Raw genomic sequence first — 18,785 nt, 5'->3', positions numbered from 1 at the left:
CAGGAAAATCCACAGGATTTTGCAAATTCATATTTTGACAGATCTGATTATCTCTAGTAACAACTCATACTAAGGAACTGCATTATCTTCCATGTTGAATGTTGTTAAAAGAAATATGAAGAACAATGTCAGAATTGAATTCTTTGTTCATCTTGCCACATCAAAAAATAAAAAAAAAAAGCAGTAAAATAGCCATTTGTATCTCAAAACTACAGCTTTTTACACAAAAAATAAGCGCCAGACGTGTCCCCCTGCTTAAGCCATTACATGTTCGGGCCCGTCTGAAGTTTGCTAGAGAGCATTTGGATAATCCAGAAGAGTATTGGGAGAATGTCATATGGTCAGATGAAACCAAAGTAGAACTGTTTGGTTGAAACACAACTCGTCGTGTTTGGAGGAGAAAGAATGCTGAGTTGCATCCAAAGAACACCATACCTACTGTGAAGCATGGGGGTGGCAACATCATGCTCTGGGGCTGTTTCACTGCCAAGGGACCAGGGCGACTGATCCGTGTGCATGAAAGAATTAATGGGGCCATGTATCATGAGATTTTGAGTTCAAACCTCCTTCCATCAGCAAGGGCATTGAAGATGAAACATGGCTGGGTGTTTCCGCATGACAGTGATCCCAAGCACACCGCCAGGGCAATGATGGACTGGCTTAATAAAAAGCATTTCAAGGTCCTGGAGTGGGCTGGCAGTCTCCAGATCTAAACCCTATAGAAAACCTTTGGAGGGAGTTGAAAATCGGTTTTGCCCAGCAATAGCCAGAAAACATCACTGCTCTAAAGGATATCTGCATGGAGGAATGGGCCAACATACAAGCAACAGTGTGTGCCCACCTTGTGAAAACTTATAGAAAACGTTTGACCTCTGTCATTGCCAACAAAGGATATATAACAAAGTATTGAGATGAACTTTTGTAATTGACCAAATACTTATTTTCCACCAAACTTTAAAAATAAATTCTTTCCAAATCAAACAATGTGATTTTCAGGATTTGTTTTCTAATTTTGTCTCTCATAGTTGAGGTCTAACTATAATGTCACTTACAGGCCTCTCTCATCTTTTTAAGTGGGAGAACTTGCACAATTGGTGGCTGACTAAATACTTTTTTCCCCACTGTATACACACCTACAAAGAATGGAGAAGTCTGTAATTTTTATCGTAGCTGCACTCCAACTGTGAGAGACAGAATCTAAAAAAACCTGGAAAATCACATTGTTTAAATTGTAAATAATTAAATTGCATTTTACTGCATGAAATAAGTATTTGTTTATTTGCCATCAATCAAGAATTCTGTCTCTCACAGACCTGTTAGTTTTTCTTTAAGAAGTCCTCCTACTCTGCACCCATTACCTGTATTAATTGCACCTGTGTGAACTCATTGCCTATATAAAAGACACCTGTCCACACACTCAATTACACTCCAACCTCTCCACCATGGCCAAGACCAAAGATCTGTCTAAGGACACCAGGGACAAAATTGTAGACCTGCACAAGGCTGGGATGGGCTACGGGACAATAGGCAAGCAGCTTGGTGAGAAGGCAACTATAGCATGGGTGTCTCTGCCTCCTGCCCGGCAGATATGCCGTCCCCCTTAACGCCACGGTCCTGCTCCGGCGTCTTCCGGCCTCCCTGCAGCTGCTGCTGGTGCACGCAGCTTCCCCGGCTCTGTGCTCTCATTCTTAAAGGTGCCACGCACGTCGTCCTAAAAAGTCCCCGGCCAATGGCCGGAGGACTTCTCCTTTAAAAGGCACCTCCTCCAATATGGAGGTGCCCGTACAAGGTTGTAGCTTTGTGTGTTAAACTCTGCTTCAGCCCTCAGGTCCCGCTGCTAAGCCTGACTACTAGTCCTGCCTGTCTGCCAGCCTGACTACCAGTCCTGCCCGCCAGCCTGACTACCAGTCTTGTCCGCCAGCTTGTCTACTCTCCAGCCCGACAGTCTGCCTACGGTCCAGTCTTCCAGTCTGTCTATGGGCCCAACCCGCCTGCTTACCTGGAAGCACCTGTCTGTTACCTGCTGTGCCTACTAGCCTGCCTACCTGGAGGCTCCTGCTTTTTACCTGTCGTGCCTACCAGCCAGCCTACCTGGAGGCTCCAGCTTGTTACCAGCCGTGCCTGCCTGTCTGTCTGCCTGGATCACCCGTCAGCCTGCCTGCCGTGCTCATCTGCTGTACCGGTCAATCCCTGCCTTCTGACCCGTGGGAGTCGCCTGCTCTCATACAAGGTCGGTCCCCAGAGTAGCACCTAGTCCCTCTGCTCGGTCCTTCCCTGGTCACGGAGTCAATTGAGCCACCGTACGACCTTATTCGGTCCGAGTTGATACCTAGTTATGCCCCTCTGGTCCCTCCTTGCACCGCAGCACAGAGGTTCCACCACCCGGACTCGTAGCAGCAAAAACTGTTGGCACAATTATTAGAAAATGGAAGAAACACAAGATGACTGTCAAACTTCCTCAGTCTGGGGCTCCATGCAAGATCTCACCTTATGGGGTAAGGATTATTCTGAGAACAATCATGAATCAGTCCAAAACTACAGGGGAGGACCTGGTCAATGACCTGAAGAGAGCTGGGACCACTGTCTCAAATATTACCATTTGTAACACATTACGCCGTTATGAATTATTATCCTGCAGGGCACGCAAGGTCCCCCTGCTCATGCCAGCACATGTCCAGGCCTATTTGAAGTTTGCCAATAACCATCTGGATTATCCAGAGGAGGCATGGGAGAAGATCTTGTGGTCAGATAAGACCAAAATAGAACTTTTTGGTATCAACTTCACTTGATGTGTTGGAGGAAGAATAAGGATGATTACAACCCAAAAAACACCACCCCAACAATGAAGCATGGTGGGGGAAACAACATACTTTATGAGTGCTTTTCTGCAAAGCGAAAAAGGAAGACTGCACCATACTGAAAGGAGGAAGGAAGGGGTCATGAATCATGAGATTTTGTTCAATAAACTCTTTCCCTCAGCAAAAGCATTGAAGATGGATCGTGGCTGGGTCTTACAGCATGACAATGACCCAAAACACACAGCCAGTTTCCAGACCTGAACCCAATAGAAAAACTTTGGAGGGAGCTGAAGCTCAATGTTGCCCAGCAACAACCCCAAAACCTAAAAGATCTGGAGAAGATCTGAATGGCGAACTGGGCCAAAATTCATGCTGCAGTGTGTGCAAACTTGATCGAGAACTACAGGAAAAGTCTTACTTCTGTAACTGCAAATTAAGTTATTTTTTTATTATACCTTTTTAAATGCAAATTAATTATGTAAAAATCACACAATGTTATTTTCTGGATTTTTTTAAGATTCTGTTTCTCACAGTTGAAGTGTACCTGTGATAAATTACAGACCTCTCCATACTTTGTAGGTGGGAAAATACTTATTTTCCCCACTGAATATGTACATTTTTTTGCCTACGATACAATGGAAATGTGTCATCTTTAATGTCAGCCTTTTTAAAGATCATTTAATCTTCAACTTGCTTGACTATTCACAATAACAGTAATTTTGACCAGTGGTGCCCAAACTTTTACATGCCACTGTATATACCAGAATGCATGTCTTATATATTTTTACTCAAAGGAGCCAATAAATAGAAATAAATGAAAACTAATTATTAAATCTTTTTTTATTTTGTGAAATTTGTTGTTGTTTTTTGTATTTTATTCATTTAGGAATACATGAGTCCAATATAATTGTTATATTTGTAGATGTCATAAGTTCAAAGTCTTGCTTTCAATATTCTAGGCTGCCAGCTATATTGATTTCCATTGAAAACCAAGAAGCAGGGGAAGGAAGTCACTTCCTCTTCTTTTGATTGAACTATACTCTCCAGTTTTCATTGATTTTCTAATTGTAAAAATAAGTAAGCCAACATTGTAACTGTACAGGGTGTAAATGAGGATGAATATTCTGATCTATCTCTCACATCTTTGATTATCAAATAAACAATCGGTTACTGATTCTAAATCATATCTGATTTACAAATTCTCCATTTTTGATGCATATCTCTGTTCTGTGAAATGAATAGAATAGTTCTATTTGTGATGTACTGTCAGACCTTAAAAGAATGGAGCCTCTGAATGACCGGTAAAGCAGCCCCATGAGAGCTAGTAGTTACATCCTTGTCTCAGCACCTGATGTAAGGAGAAGTTAAGAATGATAACTCTTCCTAGAAGAAGAACTTCACACAGTTCCCACAACATGGAAGTTTCAGTGTCAGATCAAGTTGTATGGAGAATCCTAAGTAAAACACATATGAGAGTCCCAATACTTTTTAATGGGGTGAAAAACTGTTACAATATTTCACATATCCCACCGTACTTTATTCAAATAATACCAGCATATAATATCAAATTCTAAACATACATTGCTTAAATAGGGTTTACAGGATTAGAAAGCTATGGAATTTTTTTTTAAAGTGAAAGATCTGACAATGGATTATAATCCATTCTATCCATTGTAATTATGCGTGTCACCAAAATCATATTGCCTTGAAAGAGGTGGAGATGCAATAACACAATCACAACCTGTAGATATGTATTTTTGGAAGAAAACAGTCATCATAATGGTCTATTGATCATAAATATTAATAAGTGGACCCGAGCTAGTTCAGTTTCTGGTACCCGACTTTATTTTAAAATTTGGTTCGGGTACCAGAAGTGTACCCGAACTTGAACCAGTATCTAAACCCCATTGAAAGAAATGGTAGCCAAACTTTGCTGGAAAAAATATTTCTCTCTGCAATGGGCTTCCCCTGGAACGCTGAACATTGTAATCGATTTCCGGGGAAAGTCTGTGTTCTGTGTTTAACACTGGACACTAACTGACCGGTACAGCGCCAAACTTTTAAGTTCGGGTTAGCTCATCTCTAATCATAGTCTAATACAAGCAATTTTATTTCTTTTTAGAATTACTATTTGCATAAAATTTATTAGATTTTGCATCAAGACAAAATGTAGTATTTTTAATATGGACCAATAAACTGGAAATTCATTGTATTGGTATAAAAGTAGTTGCAGTTTCCAATTTGTCTTTGTAAACTTGCCCTCTACAGAACTATATGTATGTCTTTTCATTTATACTGTTTAGTTTGTCATGTAGGCATCTGATTGAAATCTGGTAAAAAAAAATCATAAAAAAAGCCTGCAGCATTCTCAACAAAGAGCCACATGTCTAGATTGGCATTTTAATTGCTTAGATATTTCAACTTCAACAATTTTGTTCCATCTGTCTGTGTTCTTATCACACCTGACAAGCCAGGCTTTTATTGCAGAACTGCCAGGATTCATTATTTGTTATGAGATCTGACAGCTTTGAGGTTAAAGAGTAGATTTAATAACAGTTTAACACTTAGCACACTGCTAATTAAGCAGTGGAAAGTCCAGTACCTAATGAGAGCTTTAAACAAATGATGTGTTTCTATGCCAGTCACGTTCCTGTATTACAGAGTGAATACAACATGAGGATGTCAGAGTTTATATTTGATTGAGGGGGAGGTATTCTGATTTAGTGCTATTCACATAGCAGATGTTCTAGTTGCAATATATTGAACCAGTTGATTCCAAATATGGTATATGAAATGACATTTTCAAGTGCTTATCATAGAACCTTAAATGTTGTATAGAAAAGGAAACTGTCACGTTATATACAATGCGATCAGTAGACAGTTTGGTATATAGGAGAATTTGAGAAGAATTATATCTTTTTTTGTAGGAAAAGATTTAGTATAAGTTGTATTTTAAATCCCTAGTGTTGGCATGTTTATGAGTCCAGTGGGTGGTCTTATTCAGTGATTGTGTGCCGACTGGACTCATGCATAACAACAACAGGGATTTCAATGAATAAAAATACATTTTATTAAAATTTTTCCCTACAAAAATGTACATCAATCAGCATCACATCCAGGCCAGTACCTGTCCCCTCTGTTTCCCCTTCGGTCTCTGGGTGGCCTTTGCTGTGGGCAATGCTGGGCGGCAGTATGGAGATCTTGTTTAATTCCTTGGTCTGTTAGTGATGCTCAGTCAGGGAGCTATGGGGTTAATTCCTGGTTCCAATTCTGTTGGAGGAGCCTATTTGTGTCTGCGACCTATGACTGGCATTACAATCAGCTCCTCCTTCTCTTGACCATCCTGCTTGCAAATCAGACACCAATATCATTATGACGGGTACCATATAATATGTCAATACTACAAAGCAACAAACTTTTTCTGATCCTTTATTTCTATTTTTAGCGTGCATTCAATATTTTATTTTTTGCCTTCACACTACAGTGAAGGCACCATTATATAAAAAAAAAAATTATCATTAACACATTTTTAAACATTTTTATTGGTGGTTTTTTTTTAGATTTTTAGTTAAGTATATGTTATTTATTTTTATCAGCTGCCCGATTAAAAAAAAATCCCCAAGTTTTACATAAAATATGCAGATTTTCCTTTTTCCTGCTATTTACTTTTCAGGTTTGCTGCATTAACTCTGTCACTGGCAGCAGATTTATGTAATTATTGTAAGAAAGTGGAGAATTAACACAAAAACTGGCCCAGATATGCAGGGTAGAGAGATGTTACATTATAAAGATAATCTTCTGTAATCAGCATTTGGTGCATCTTGAGCTATCGGCACACAACAAATGGAAATTGATTCAGGCAATGAACCGGTGGAGATTTTAACTATAATTGCACCAAATTATGCCATAAATTAAAGTGAATCTTTTGAGCTGCAGTTGGCCACAAAGCCACATCCATGTTTAATGCCAGAAAACTGGTGTATGAGCATTGAAAAATGTTGGGAGTGTCTTGAACAGTCTGCACCAGTTACTTCATGCACAAAGGTTCATGATGAAGATGAAAGAAGTGCAGTGTCACAATGCCATCCTCCATTATGTTATTTTTGGAGGGTAGTATGTCTATCCAGGCATATTAATATGTTCCATTATCCACATAAGCTACTTTTCTCTACTGATTCTCTACTACTTGCTCTACTCCCTCTGTAATTCCCATGCTAGCAAGCACATAACACACATATATAGTATATAAGCAGTACTGTACAAAAGTTTTAAAAAAAATTTAAGTAGTAATAGTTTACTTTTACTAGTTAACAAAATACAAATGTTAATAAACAAAAGACAAATCTAAATCTTGTCAATATTTGGTTATTATGAAGCTCATTTAAAACCTTGATTGTGGCTGGGTATCAAAAGAGAGTATAGTTTTTACTACATGCAGTGATTATGTGGAATCACTGTATAGAACACAATAAATTGTGACACGCCCCCTAGGACCGTGGGGTACTCGCCACCGGGTCAGTCAGTTCCTTGGGATAGTCACGGGGGCATGACCCGGTCCGGGGCCCTGGGCGGTCAATAAAAAGACAGTTTATTTAGGTGAAAAGTTTTGTGACGCCACCAGTGGTATGCGACTATAGGTGTCCGCTGCTTCTGAAAGAGACTGCTGGGGCTGTTGGTGATGCAACTGGGATGGATTTGCTCGCCAATGGTAGAGCGGGGCCCCAGGGCTACCGGTATGGTTAATGTAGGGGATTGTGGATGTTGGGATGCAGGACTGAGGGTGCAGATAATGACCAAACGACACAAAAATGGCGGTTTCCTCTACCTTTACTTGATGTTTGATGGTGCAGACTGGGGCACTGATAGCAGAAGGTAATGGAGGTCTGGGCAGCCTAGAAGCAATTTGGGATCCACCTTGCCAGGTGGGGTTGTAGGCCTTCCTTCTACGCTGTCCTCTTTGGCCCTGCTGCCTAAAGCTATGCTGTGGCCCTCTTTCCTGAATGATTGTTAAATCTTCACCTATATGGCAGGCAGCTAGAGCCTTTTACAGGTGTCGCTCCTTCATGGCGGCTCCAGGCTATAGTATGCTGCGGAGCTTCCAGGTGTTTGGTGGGGCCAGGAGACCTGCACTCTCCTGTCCTGTGGATTTAGCTGCCGGGACTTCAGTACCCGAGCATCCACGGACTCCAATGTCCGGTTTCTGGCTCTTTTCTCTGGGGCGAGCTTGGTCACAGCTCCCCTCCCCAGGTTCTCCCTCATCACTCCCCGTCTCCAACTGACTTTTCTCACTCCAACTGACAATTCTAACCCTGGCCTCCGGGCTCCAATTTAAAGGGGAAGCTCCCCTGAAACCGAGTTAGAGCTCCCTCTTCGGGTCTGGAGCCAGAAAATGTGTTGGATGCTGGTGTTACCTGAAAAGGGGACCCCTCCTTGCTTCCAGGCATGGCATTACCCCCTGTGAGGGAGGCAACGCTAATGTGGCAACCGGACTCTTGGGGTGCCACAATTGCACGATTGAAGATTCAAGTCCCCTAATGGGGGCTAACAAGACCAGTGAAAAATAACAACTTAAAAAAAAAATCTGAAAAAAATATATACACTGCTCAAAAAAATAAAGGGAACACTTGAACAACAGAATATAACTCCAAGTAAATCAAACTTCTGTGAAATCAAATTATCCACTTAGGAAGCAACAATGATCGACAATCAATTTCACATGCACTTGTGCAAATGGAATAGACAATAGATGGAAATTATTGGCAATTATCAAGACACCCTCAATAAAGGAGTGGTTCTGCAGGTGGTGACCACAGACCACATCTCAGTACCAATGCTTTCTGGCTGATGCTTTGGTCACTTTTGAATGTTGGTTGTGCTTTCACACTCATGGTAGCATGAGACAGACTCTACAACCCACAGAAGTTGCTCAGGTAGTGCAGCTCATCCAGGATGGCACATCAATGTGAGCTGTGGCATGAAGGTTTGATGTGTCTGTCAGCGTCGTGTCCAGAGGCTGAAGGCGCTACCAGGAGACAGGCCAGTACACCAGGAGACGTGGAGGGGGCCGTAGGAGGGCAACAACCCAGCAGGACCGCTAACTCCACCTTTGTGCAAAGAGGAACAGGAGGAGCACTGCCAGAGCCCAGCAAAATGACCTCCAGCAGGCTACAAATGTGCATGTGTCTGCACAAACGGTTAGAAACCGACTCCATGAGGGTGGTATGAGGGCCCGACGTCCACAGATGGGGGTTCTGCTCACAGCCCAACACCATGCAGGATGCTTGGCATTTGCCACAGATCATCAAGATTGGCAAAGTCGCCACTGGGGCCCTGTGCTCTTCACAGATGAAAGCAGGTTCATACTGAGCACATGTGACAGACGTGACACAGTCTGGAGATGCCATAGAGAGCCATCTGCTGCCTGCAACATCCTTCAGCATGACCGGTTTGGCAGTGGGTCAGTAATGGTGTGTGGTGGCATTTCTTTGGAGGGCCGCACAGCCCTCCATGTGCTCGCCAGAGGTAGCCTGACTGCCATTAGGTGCCGAGATGAGATCCTCAGAGCCCTTGTGAGACCATATGCTGGTGCGTTTGGCCCTGGGTTCCTCCTAATACAGGACAATGCCAGACCTCATGTGTTAGCAGTTCCTACAAGATGAAGGCATTTAAGCTATGGACTAGCCCGTCCGTTCCCCAGAGCTAAATCCGATTGAGCACATCTGGGACATCATGACTCGCTCCATCCACCAATGTCATGTTGCACCACAGACTGTCCAGAAGTTGGTGGATGCTTTAGTCCAGGTCTGGGAGGAGATCCCACAGGAGACCATCCGCAACCTCATCAGGAGCATGCCCAGGCATTGTAGGGAGGTCATACAGGCACCTGGAGGCCACACACAATACTGAGCCTCATTTTGACTTGTTTTAAGGACATTACATCAAATTTGGATCAGCCTGTAGTGTGTTTTTCCACTTTACTTTTGGGGGTGACTCCAAATCCAGGCCTCCATTGGTCAATAAATTTGATTTCCATTGATGATTTTTGTGTGATTTTGATGACAGCACATTCAACTTTGTACAGAACAAAGTATTCAATGAGAATATTTCATTCATTCAGATCTAGGATGTGTTATTTGAGTGTTCCCTTTATTTTTTTGAGCAGTGTATATTTTCCCAATTAATAATAAAGATATTAAAAAAAATACACATCTAGTATCACTGTGTTCAGAAAAGTCCAACCAATCAAAATATAAAAATAATTCAACCATTAACACTGTAAATGAAAAAAAAATCAAGAACGCCAACATTTTTTTCAAAATGTCACATCTGTCTTAAAATGGTACAAATAAAAACGTCTCGCCCTGCAAAAACTAAGCTGTCATACAGCTCCATCAACCGAAAAATGAAAATGTTCTGGGTCTCGAAAAATGGTGCCACAACCCCTCCAAAAAAATGTTTTCACCTCTAAAATAATAACAAACTGGACATGTTTGGTATCGCATAATCGTACTGATTAGTAGAATTGTATTGCAAGATTTTTACCATATCTCCCCAAAAAAAGTCAGAATTGTGTTTTTTTCACAATTTCTCCCCACTTGGAATGTTTTTCCCATTTTCCAGTGCATCATGTGGTAAATGAATGGTGTCATTAAAAATTACAACTTGTCCGGCAAAGAACAAGCCCTTATATGTCTATGTTGACAGAAAAATAAAAGAGTGATGGTTCTAGGAAGAAGGGGAGAGAAAAAATGAAAACACAAAATAGTCATGAAGGGTCTTAAAACTATTTTCAGTGTAAAGTAGAACACGTTTTTTTTAAATGATGATTTAGTTCCCACATATCCCTGATTGCAACATCATCAAATTTGTCTGGATTTACATGAAGAGATAGAGGGATATTGCAAGCCTTAGAGGATCTGTTCTTGACGATGTTTGAAATAATCTTTCTGATAAGTTCTTTCAAAAACTTTGTGCCACTGAACCTAAAATAATAAACACTGTTTTGAAGGGTAATCACATCAAATATAGATTTAATTTAAACTTGCCACAGACGGTGTTCCAAATGTCGGAGAGAATTAAAAACAAAAAAATTAAATTTTTTAAAAAAAAATTGCACCTATTTTATTGACTGCCCCAACTACCGGGCAGTTAATTCCATGCGGAATGTAAATTCAAATCTAACTCTATTTTTAATATTTTATATTTAGACCCTTTCAGGGGGCAACATTTTTTCACCTCCTAAGAGTAGAGTTCAACATGTTCTCAATAGTACTCCTAACGGATTGATAAACTGACAAGCGAGTTTGTAGAACAGTATCACAGCAGTACAGTATGGAGAAGGGGCATTGTGAAGGCACACTATGGGGAGTGTGCAATGGAAAGGCATAGTATGGAGAGGGATCAATGTGGGAGGTTACAGTATGAAGAAATAGTATGATGAGGGGTAGCATAAGGGGACTATGAAGATGAGGACAGTGTTGAGGAGGCAGTATGAAGATGGGGACAGTAAGACAGGGAAGGGCACATTTAATTTTTTGCCCCAGGCAGCATAAAAGCTAGAATCAACCTTGCATTCACTTTTCATTTTGTTAATTGATAAATAATAAATAATAAACTATTAACATTCGTATTTTTGAATGCATTCTTATTTTGCAGCATTTTTTACACACCTGCTAAAATCTCAGCACTAACCTATAATTTTGTAAATGCAAAATATGCTTGGAGAAACTGAACATATAAGCAATCAGGTTGTGGTAGTTTTCTTACTTTTTTTTTCATTTGCCACAAGTGCCAAAAATATAACCCTAGCAAGTGAAAAAATGTTGATACAATATATATTACAGCCATCTACAGCCATCTGTATTGTGCTGTGAAAAGATCCCCCTCCCTTCAACATTGAGAGAAATGAAGAATCTCAGAGCTGCATGTGGAAAAAACTAAAAAATTAATAAACAAAAGAATAGTGGTTACTGTGGACAATTCTGTTTGATGAGGATGTTGCAATCAGCAGAGATAAGAGATGGTGCAATACTGACAAATTATATAATAGGACTATATAAATAAATTGTTGAAAACTGAGCGGCCATAGAAAAACTGGCAATTATGTATTGTTACAACTATATGCTCATTATTGATTAAACCAACATCTCCATCCAACCTACCATACAATTTGGTCTTCATCCACATACTACCCTTCATTTTGTCTGCTTGCTACTGCCACTAGGATAACATTTCTACCCTTTTATTACTAGTTCTTGGTATTTTCTGTAAATAAGTTACAGTAATGCTTTTATAAAACTCTGGAAGACACAGCAGATTTTTATTTTACTTTGGAAATATTGAGTTTTTAATGTTTATTTATTTATTTTACTCTCTTATGTAGCACCATTAATTCCACAGTGCTTTACAGACATTAGTGGCACTGTCCCCATTGGGGCTCACAATCTACATTTCCAACCAGTATGTCCTTGGAGTGTGGGAGGAAACCGGAGAACCCGGAGGAAACACATGCAAACACGGGGAGAACATACAAACTCCTTGCAGATGTTGTCCTTTTGGGATTTGAACCCAGGACCCCAGTGCTGCAAGCCTGCACTGCTAACCACTGAGCCACCGTGCTGCCATACTGCCTCCTCAACATTGTCCTCATCTTCATAGTTCCCTTATGCTACCCCTCATCATACTATCTCCTCATACTGTAACCCCCCACATTGATCCCTCTCCAAACTGTACCCTTCCCTTGCACCCTCCCCATAATGTGCCTTCACAATGTTCCTTCTCCATACTGTAATCCTGTGATACTGTTCTACACGTGTTTAAACTAAATCATGTCTCTCTTTTGTCTCTTTAGGTGCCCCTCCACTGATTTGACTGAACTACAGAATAGTTCAATGAATATGCAACTGCGCTCAAAAGAAACACAATCCTATTTTAACAACATGGATAAAAAGGACCGTGTCAGGTTTTCATCATCTAGGGCCAGCTCTATTCCTATCATACCCTCAGTGGGGCTAGATGATGCCTGTCTGCAAATGCAGAATGTTACTGAAATGGCAGGTGTCAAACTGTGCAAAAACTCATATTCAAGTGAACTTGTGAAGGTGAACATTACGCCTAGCAACTGTCTTATAGCAGAGCAAAAAGAAGTCAAAATTTTGCTTGAAACTGTACAAGAGCAGATACAAATTCTGACCGATGCAAGAAGAAGGTCAGAGGACATGGAAATCACTTGTCTAGAGATGGAGGAAAGTGCCAGTGAAAATACAGCTTTCCTGCCCCTGAGCCCAAAAGCAAAAACTGACCCAGAGGCACAATTTGTCTTAAGAAATGAAACGCATAGGGACTCAATGCTCCATGTGTGATTTTGGCTTTGGACTACTCTGTCGGATGCTTAGCGTAACAGAATATGTGCGAAAAATAAGATGAAAGGAAATAAATTATTTATATGCATTAATTTAAGAGCATCTACATAGAAGAAACCAAATAGTCTATCGCCCTCATATCATAATGTTTTCTAAACAAAATATTTTTTTAAGGGAAAGAAAAGTTTGCGGAGTGGCAAAGCATACAATGGATACATTGATGTGTTAAATTATATACTATGTTTGATTTCTAGCTCCTTTGAATGCTGGTTGGTGTTTCATTCAAAATGCTTTAAAACTTCTTCCAGGTGCAAAGTGTTTAGAATTTACCATTGGGGGTCAACATGATCTATCCACCAAAAGGGCCAAAAGCATCACCATTCGGAAACCATAATTGTATTTTGTTACATGACAACTATCCCAATGAAAGAATTACAGTTACATTGTGTGTTCGGTTTTCCTGTTGTGTTATTTTCAATGCTTCTCATTTCTGGACACTTAACATTCACATGTGCCAAAATACATGCTTGCCTATTTAACACAAGAGATGCCTGACCATGACTAGAATTTGGGAGAGACAAAGAGATGACTGAAATCTTGTTTAACACAATCGTCCTGGATCTGTCAATCAAATAAAAGTATATTACGTATCACTTATGAACATAGCACAACAGCAATACAGGCTTAAGTTTTTTTATTTTTACAAATGAAAGTTTCATTTGTTATTCACTTAACATTTTGTTCAATGTTAAAAGCAATTATAAGGTCTAAAGCTTCTGATGAATTGGTATAAAGATTCAAGGAAATATTCAATGACGTTACTAAGGGCTCAGATTATGATTGAAGAATCCTCAATGTATTGGAAAATGGTTTTTGTGTAATTTCTCACAGAGGAAGGAAGGACGAGACACTTTCTCAGCTGGAAACTTCTTTGTGAATAGAAAAAAAATCTACTGTAATCATAATCATACTGGGGAGATATTTTACTGTATTTGCCAGTTTAATATATATAAAAGGGTTGTCTTATAAAAGAAAACTGATAATGAGAGCCAATTTTATCATGGAAAGCTTTTTTTTTAAAGAAAATTGTAGTATTATATGCAGCCTTTCAAATGAATGGCCATCCATGTCATACATGAGTGTGTCAGATATTAAACTTGTTAGTGATTATTTTCCTGTCTCATAGAGGATGGTTCATGGCGATATGATGTCCATATGCTCTACTAGGGCATATGGAAAAGGGTTGTCAAATGAGGCAATCCTTTTCATGATGAAAACAAATGCAGACATAACTAAAACGCTAACTGATTACTTTTAATGTCTGATGTCTTGGACTTTTTTTTCTCCTTCCAGTCATTTAACACTATTTTGTAATGCTTATTAATAATTATATTCTTTAGACAGCCTGGATCATATTCCATTTCAGAAGATACATATACAAACAAAATCAGACATTACAATGAAGGTTCAGCTTACAAGAGCTTGTAATATGGGAGGTAAAGGGGGTGAAAGAACTTGATTTGCACTGTACCTAGCCATCTTTTATAGTACAAGCTATAGTACTTACAACTACATGAGCCAGTCATGATCCAGAGTTTGTCCGTGGTCAGACACTTTGTACATTAAGGGGCAAAGAGTGTTGGGAATACTGATAAATAAAATAATTAGTTTCTAAGAAATATTGTTAAAAAACAGACACAAGTGATTTATCCAATCCAATTTTTAGGCCTATTATAAGAGTTGTGTTTTTAGGCCATGCAAAAAAATGTGGAATTAAACTAATCATCCAGTATATAGCAACTTGGAGAACTGATGCAGCACAGGAAAGAAGATGGAAGTTAAAGGTTCAGATTATGGAGCATATTCATTGTTGGGCAGAAAGTAGCGCTTCGAAAGGGTGGTAGATAGAGATGAGGGCGTTAATAGTCAACTGTTGCTTGTGGACAGCTTTGCGAGTGAGAATGTTAAGTTTAAATTAGATTTCCAGCAAATTGATTTTTTATCTATTAATTGGATTATTAATCAGTATTGCATTATAAGCATTGAATATTCTTACCATATCCATGGGATGACCTGACCGACATAAATAATACATTTTTAATATGGCTAAGAAAAGCAAATGTAAATTTAAATCACTTTAGAATTTTATTCAGTTTATTATCCCTTGACTACTTGTTTACTTTAAGCAAGACAATATAACATTATAAGTTGTTGAAGGAAGTTTTGCGAAGAGAAAATTAGCGCATAACAATGTGTCAACATATTTTTCTAGTAATCTTTACAATTATGGTGCAATGTGTTCAGATTATATGTTATGTTAGGCTTGGGTTACACAGTGACAAAAAATTGATCATTCAACCCAAAAAATCTCAATGTCACGCAAATATTTCTGAACTAATGATAGTAAATGTGGTAGCATTACTACCCTGTAAGTTACCGCCTCTGTGACCTGACAGTCCGCAGAAGCCAAAAAATAAATTTCTGTGTAATCACATTTACTATCATTAGTTGTGACTGGCAGCATAACATTTTTAATCTTAATGTTGCATGGCTACAAGTTTTCGCATAGCCTTGACCCTGTTTTCATTGCATCTTTTTTTTTGAATACCTAAAATTCACGTGTGCGAATATATGCTTGCTTTAATACAAGAGATGACTGACCATGAATAAACTTAAGGAGTGTCAAAGAAATTACTAAAATTTGGTTTAACGCAATCATTCTGGATATTTCAATCAAGAAAAAAAGTCTATTAAGAATCCATCATGAAAACAGCACAGCAGCAATACAGGCTTAAACCTTTTTATTTAACATTTAGTGTAGCTACTGTTTCTTTACAAGTGATGGGAGAGAAGCAACAATGAAAATGTAAAGTTACTGTGAATTCCAATGAATGCTAAACTTTCCTTAGAAATATGATACACTTATTTAATCTGCCCTAAATGCGATCCTACTGTATGATCTGATAACACATGATCATCTTGATGTTATGGAGATATCATTTACTTATTAAATGTAAATGTAATAATAACCAACATTTATTATTATTTATCAGAAAAAAACATTAAAATACATTCAATTATTAAAATATAAAAATTTTAATAACTATTCAGTGCATAAAAATTGTATTAAAGGGAAGCTGTCACCAGGTTTTTCCCATATAACCTATGACCACCACCTTTCAGCCCTGTGTTACAGCATTTTGGAATGCTGTATATAAGTCTCCAAGCCGCCCTGCAAAACAAAGAAAAGACCTGTTATTATACTCACCTAAGAGGTGGTCCAGTCCCATGGGCGTCACTGGTCTAGGTTTGGCACCTCCTCTCTTCTTTCGATGCCACCCTCCTTCTCTGCTACATGTGGTTGACGGTTCCTGTATTATCAACACTGTTCTATATCGCGTTCCTGCGCAAGCGATGGTGGTAGCAAAATCTTATGTAGGTCAACAAGTGCTTGTATGCAGGACATTTTTACTCCCTGGCTGAAGTGAATGTCAGAGAGGCCAGTCTCTTTTATTGTAGTGATATTCTCTTGCATGACTTTCCACTCCCATAGAAAGTAGCAGTGCATTGTGTATCCACCCTAACGAACAAGTAAGAGGGCAGCCACCTTTAAGTCACCAAAGAGGGGCACAAATATTGGTCATAGTTCAGGCACCTCAACAGCTGTTTCATGTTGTCATAGGTTTTTTTAATGTGGACTGCATAACCAACTGGAATTGAAGGTAGCGAATTGCCATTATGCAGCCAGATGGCTTTTAAGCTTGTTTTGGACGAATCAATGAAGAGCCTCCATTCCTCTAGATTACGAATTATCTTCAGAGCTTCCATTAAACTGTTGATGTTACTGCATGCCACAAGATTGCTCTCCATGAAGAAGTATTGGACAAGATCTTTATCGCGGTTGTGGAGCAAAGAAATCCGAACATCACAAACTTGGAGATTCCACTACTGTCGCCTGGAACCTATGAGCTCAGCCTTAGGCCTCCTTCACATGGCCTGGAGATTCCTGTATGGGAAAAAACAGTACTGGTGAGATTCATGGTCCATGACCGGGTTCCATCTATGTGACATCTGTGTATCCATTTGCTGTTCATGTCCATGGGCTCATATGGCATCCGTGTGCTCTCCGCATGTCAGTGTGACACGTACTGACACCTGGGAAGAGTGGTAAAGTTCGAGCTGATTCCAGGCATCGGTTGCTGAAGGCAGCTCTCATCGTAGGTTCCCCCAATAAATTCAAACCAGCAAAGGCTAAACAGACATTTGTGGGATCATATTAATAGCCTATGAAGCAGCCAGAGATGTGCCAAATCTGGTGTTTAGCCCCACTCTTCCCACTTGCCCTGTGGCGGTGGCAAGTGGTGTAATAGGCATGGGGTTGATCTTAGCTTTGTATTGTCAGCTGACATCAAGCTCAGGGGTTAGTAATGGCGAGGAGTCTATTAGACGCCCCAATTACTAACCCCATAATAGGTTTTGAAATAAATACACAGCAAGAATAAAATCCTTTATTTGAAATAAAAATCAACATCCTCTTTTACACATTTATTTAAAAAAAAGTTTTACTCACCTTTATGCCTAAAATACATTAAAGCCCATGTCAACTGTAAAAGTCCAAAAACACTAAACAACCATATTCTTTACCTGTGCAACGCGAAGTAATCTTCTGATGCCCATGTCCCCTGTAAAAGGTCAAAAATAAGAAACAATCATCTTGAAATCTTGAAAATTAGAGTCAATCAGCAAATTTAAGCATCCTATTCATTTTCAGCTCCATAAAATTAATTAAGTTTAACTGTTTTCATCTCTGAACCAATCTAGCTATAGAACAACATTATATTTAAGGCAAAGTTTCACCTTTATAAAAGTTGCTACAAATAGTTGAAAAATATAAAAAAAACTATTTCTAAAACGTGTTATCTATTGTACTTATTTATGCTCTTTGCTCAATTTAATTCAATTGTTAGATGCATTTGTTATATATTAATTAATTTTTGTAGCTGAAGGGTTTACCCATATAATGTTTTAGAAGTGCATATCAGCCCCCGAATAACATTTTTAATCATACCTTTACTATAGCTAAGTGTTGCAGAAGTAGTGTAAAAATGCAGATCAATCCATGAAAGCATCATATTTAAGTAAATCTGTCATCAAAATTTAACCCATTTTTCCCAAGACAAGTCCTGTAATACTTTATCTTCACCTAGTCTATTACTTTGTTACCATAGAATCAGCATTTATATGGATATAAAAACAAGATGACGTGCTTTTGGCATTTCAAAGCTTTTCCCAAGTCTCTGTCACTCTGGCTCAATTCTCTGTCCAGTGCTGCCTTCTCAGACTTCTCAGACTTGACTGAGCACCTTTGCAGTGTGACCTCAAGAAAGGGGCTGTCAGTCAAACAAGAGGCGGTCGTGCTGGGCAGGGAATAGAGCCAGAGTGACAGAGACTTGGGAAGAGATTTCACATGCTGAAAGCACTCCAGCCTCATGTGCATATCCATTGGAATGCTGATTTCTCAGTAACAAAGGAATGGAATGTCTAGGTAAAAGTATTGCTGGACTTTTCTTTGAAAGAAATAAATGCTCATAGAAGTAATTTTGGTGGTGAATCCTGCTGACAGGAA

At 39.3% G+C, this 18,785-nt stretch overlaps 1 protein-coding gene across 2 annotated transcripts in view; it reads left to right on the top strand.

The window, feature by feature from the left end:
* The window catches only part of NRG3 (neuregulin 3), a 1,270,498-nt gene extending 1,254,245 nt beyond the window's left edge, over nt 1-16,253 (top strand). For both annotated transcript variants that reach the window (XM_073685971.1, XM_073685970.1), the window contains exon 9: nt 12,649-16,253. In XM_073685971.1, coding sequence (XP_073542072.1) covers nt 12,649-13,159 — 511 coding nt within the window. In that variant the 3' untranslated portion in view covers nt 13,160-16,253. The remainder of the gene's footprint in view (nt 1-12,648) is intronic.
* Nucleotides 16,254-18,785: the final 2,532 nt, after the last annotated feature.

This window comes from Phyllobates terribilis, unplaced genomic scaffold (genome assembly GCF_046119375.1).
Source record: "Phyllobates terribilis strain yellow unplaced genomic scaffold, ASM4611937v1 Scaffold_5__5_contigs__length_657084704, whole genome shotgun sequence".
Taxonomy (NCBI): domain Eukaryota; kingdom Metazoa; phylum Chordata; class Amphibia; order Anura; family Dendrobatidae; genus Phyllobates; species Phyllobates terribilis.
The sequence above is the reverse complement of the archived record's forward strand: the minus strand, read 5'-3'. Positions and strand labels throughout refer to the sequence as shown.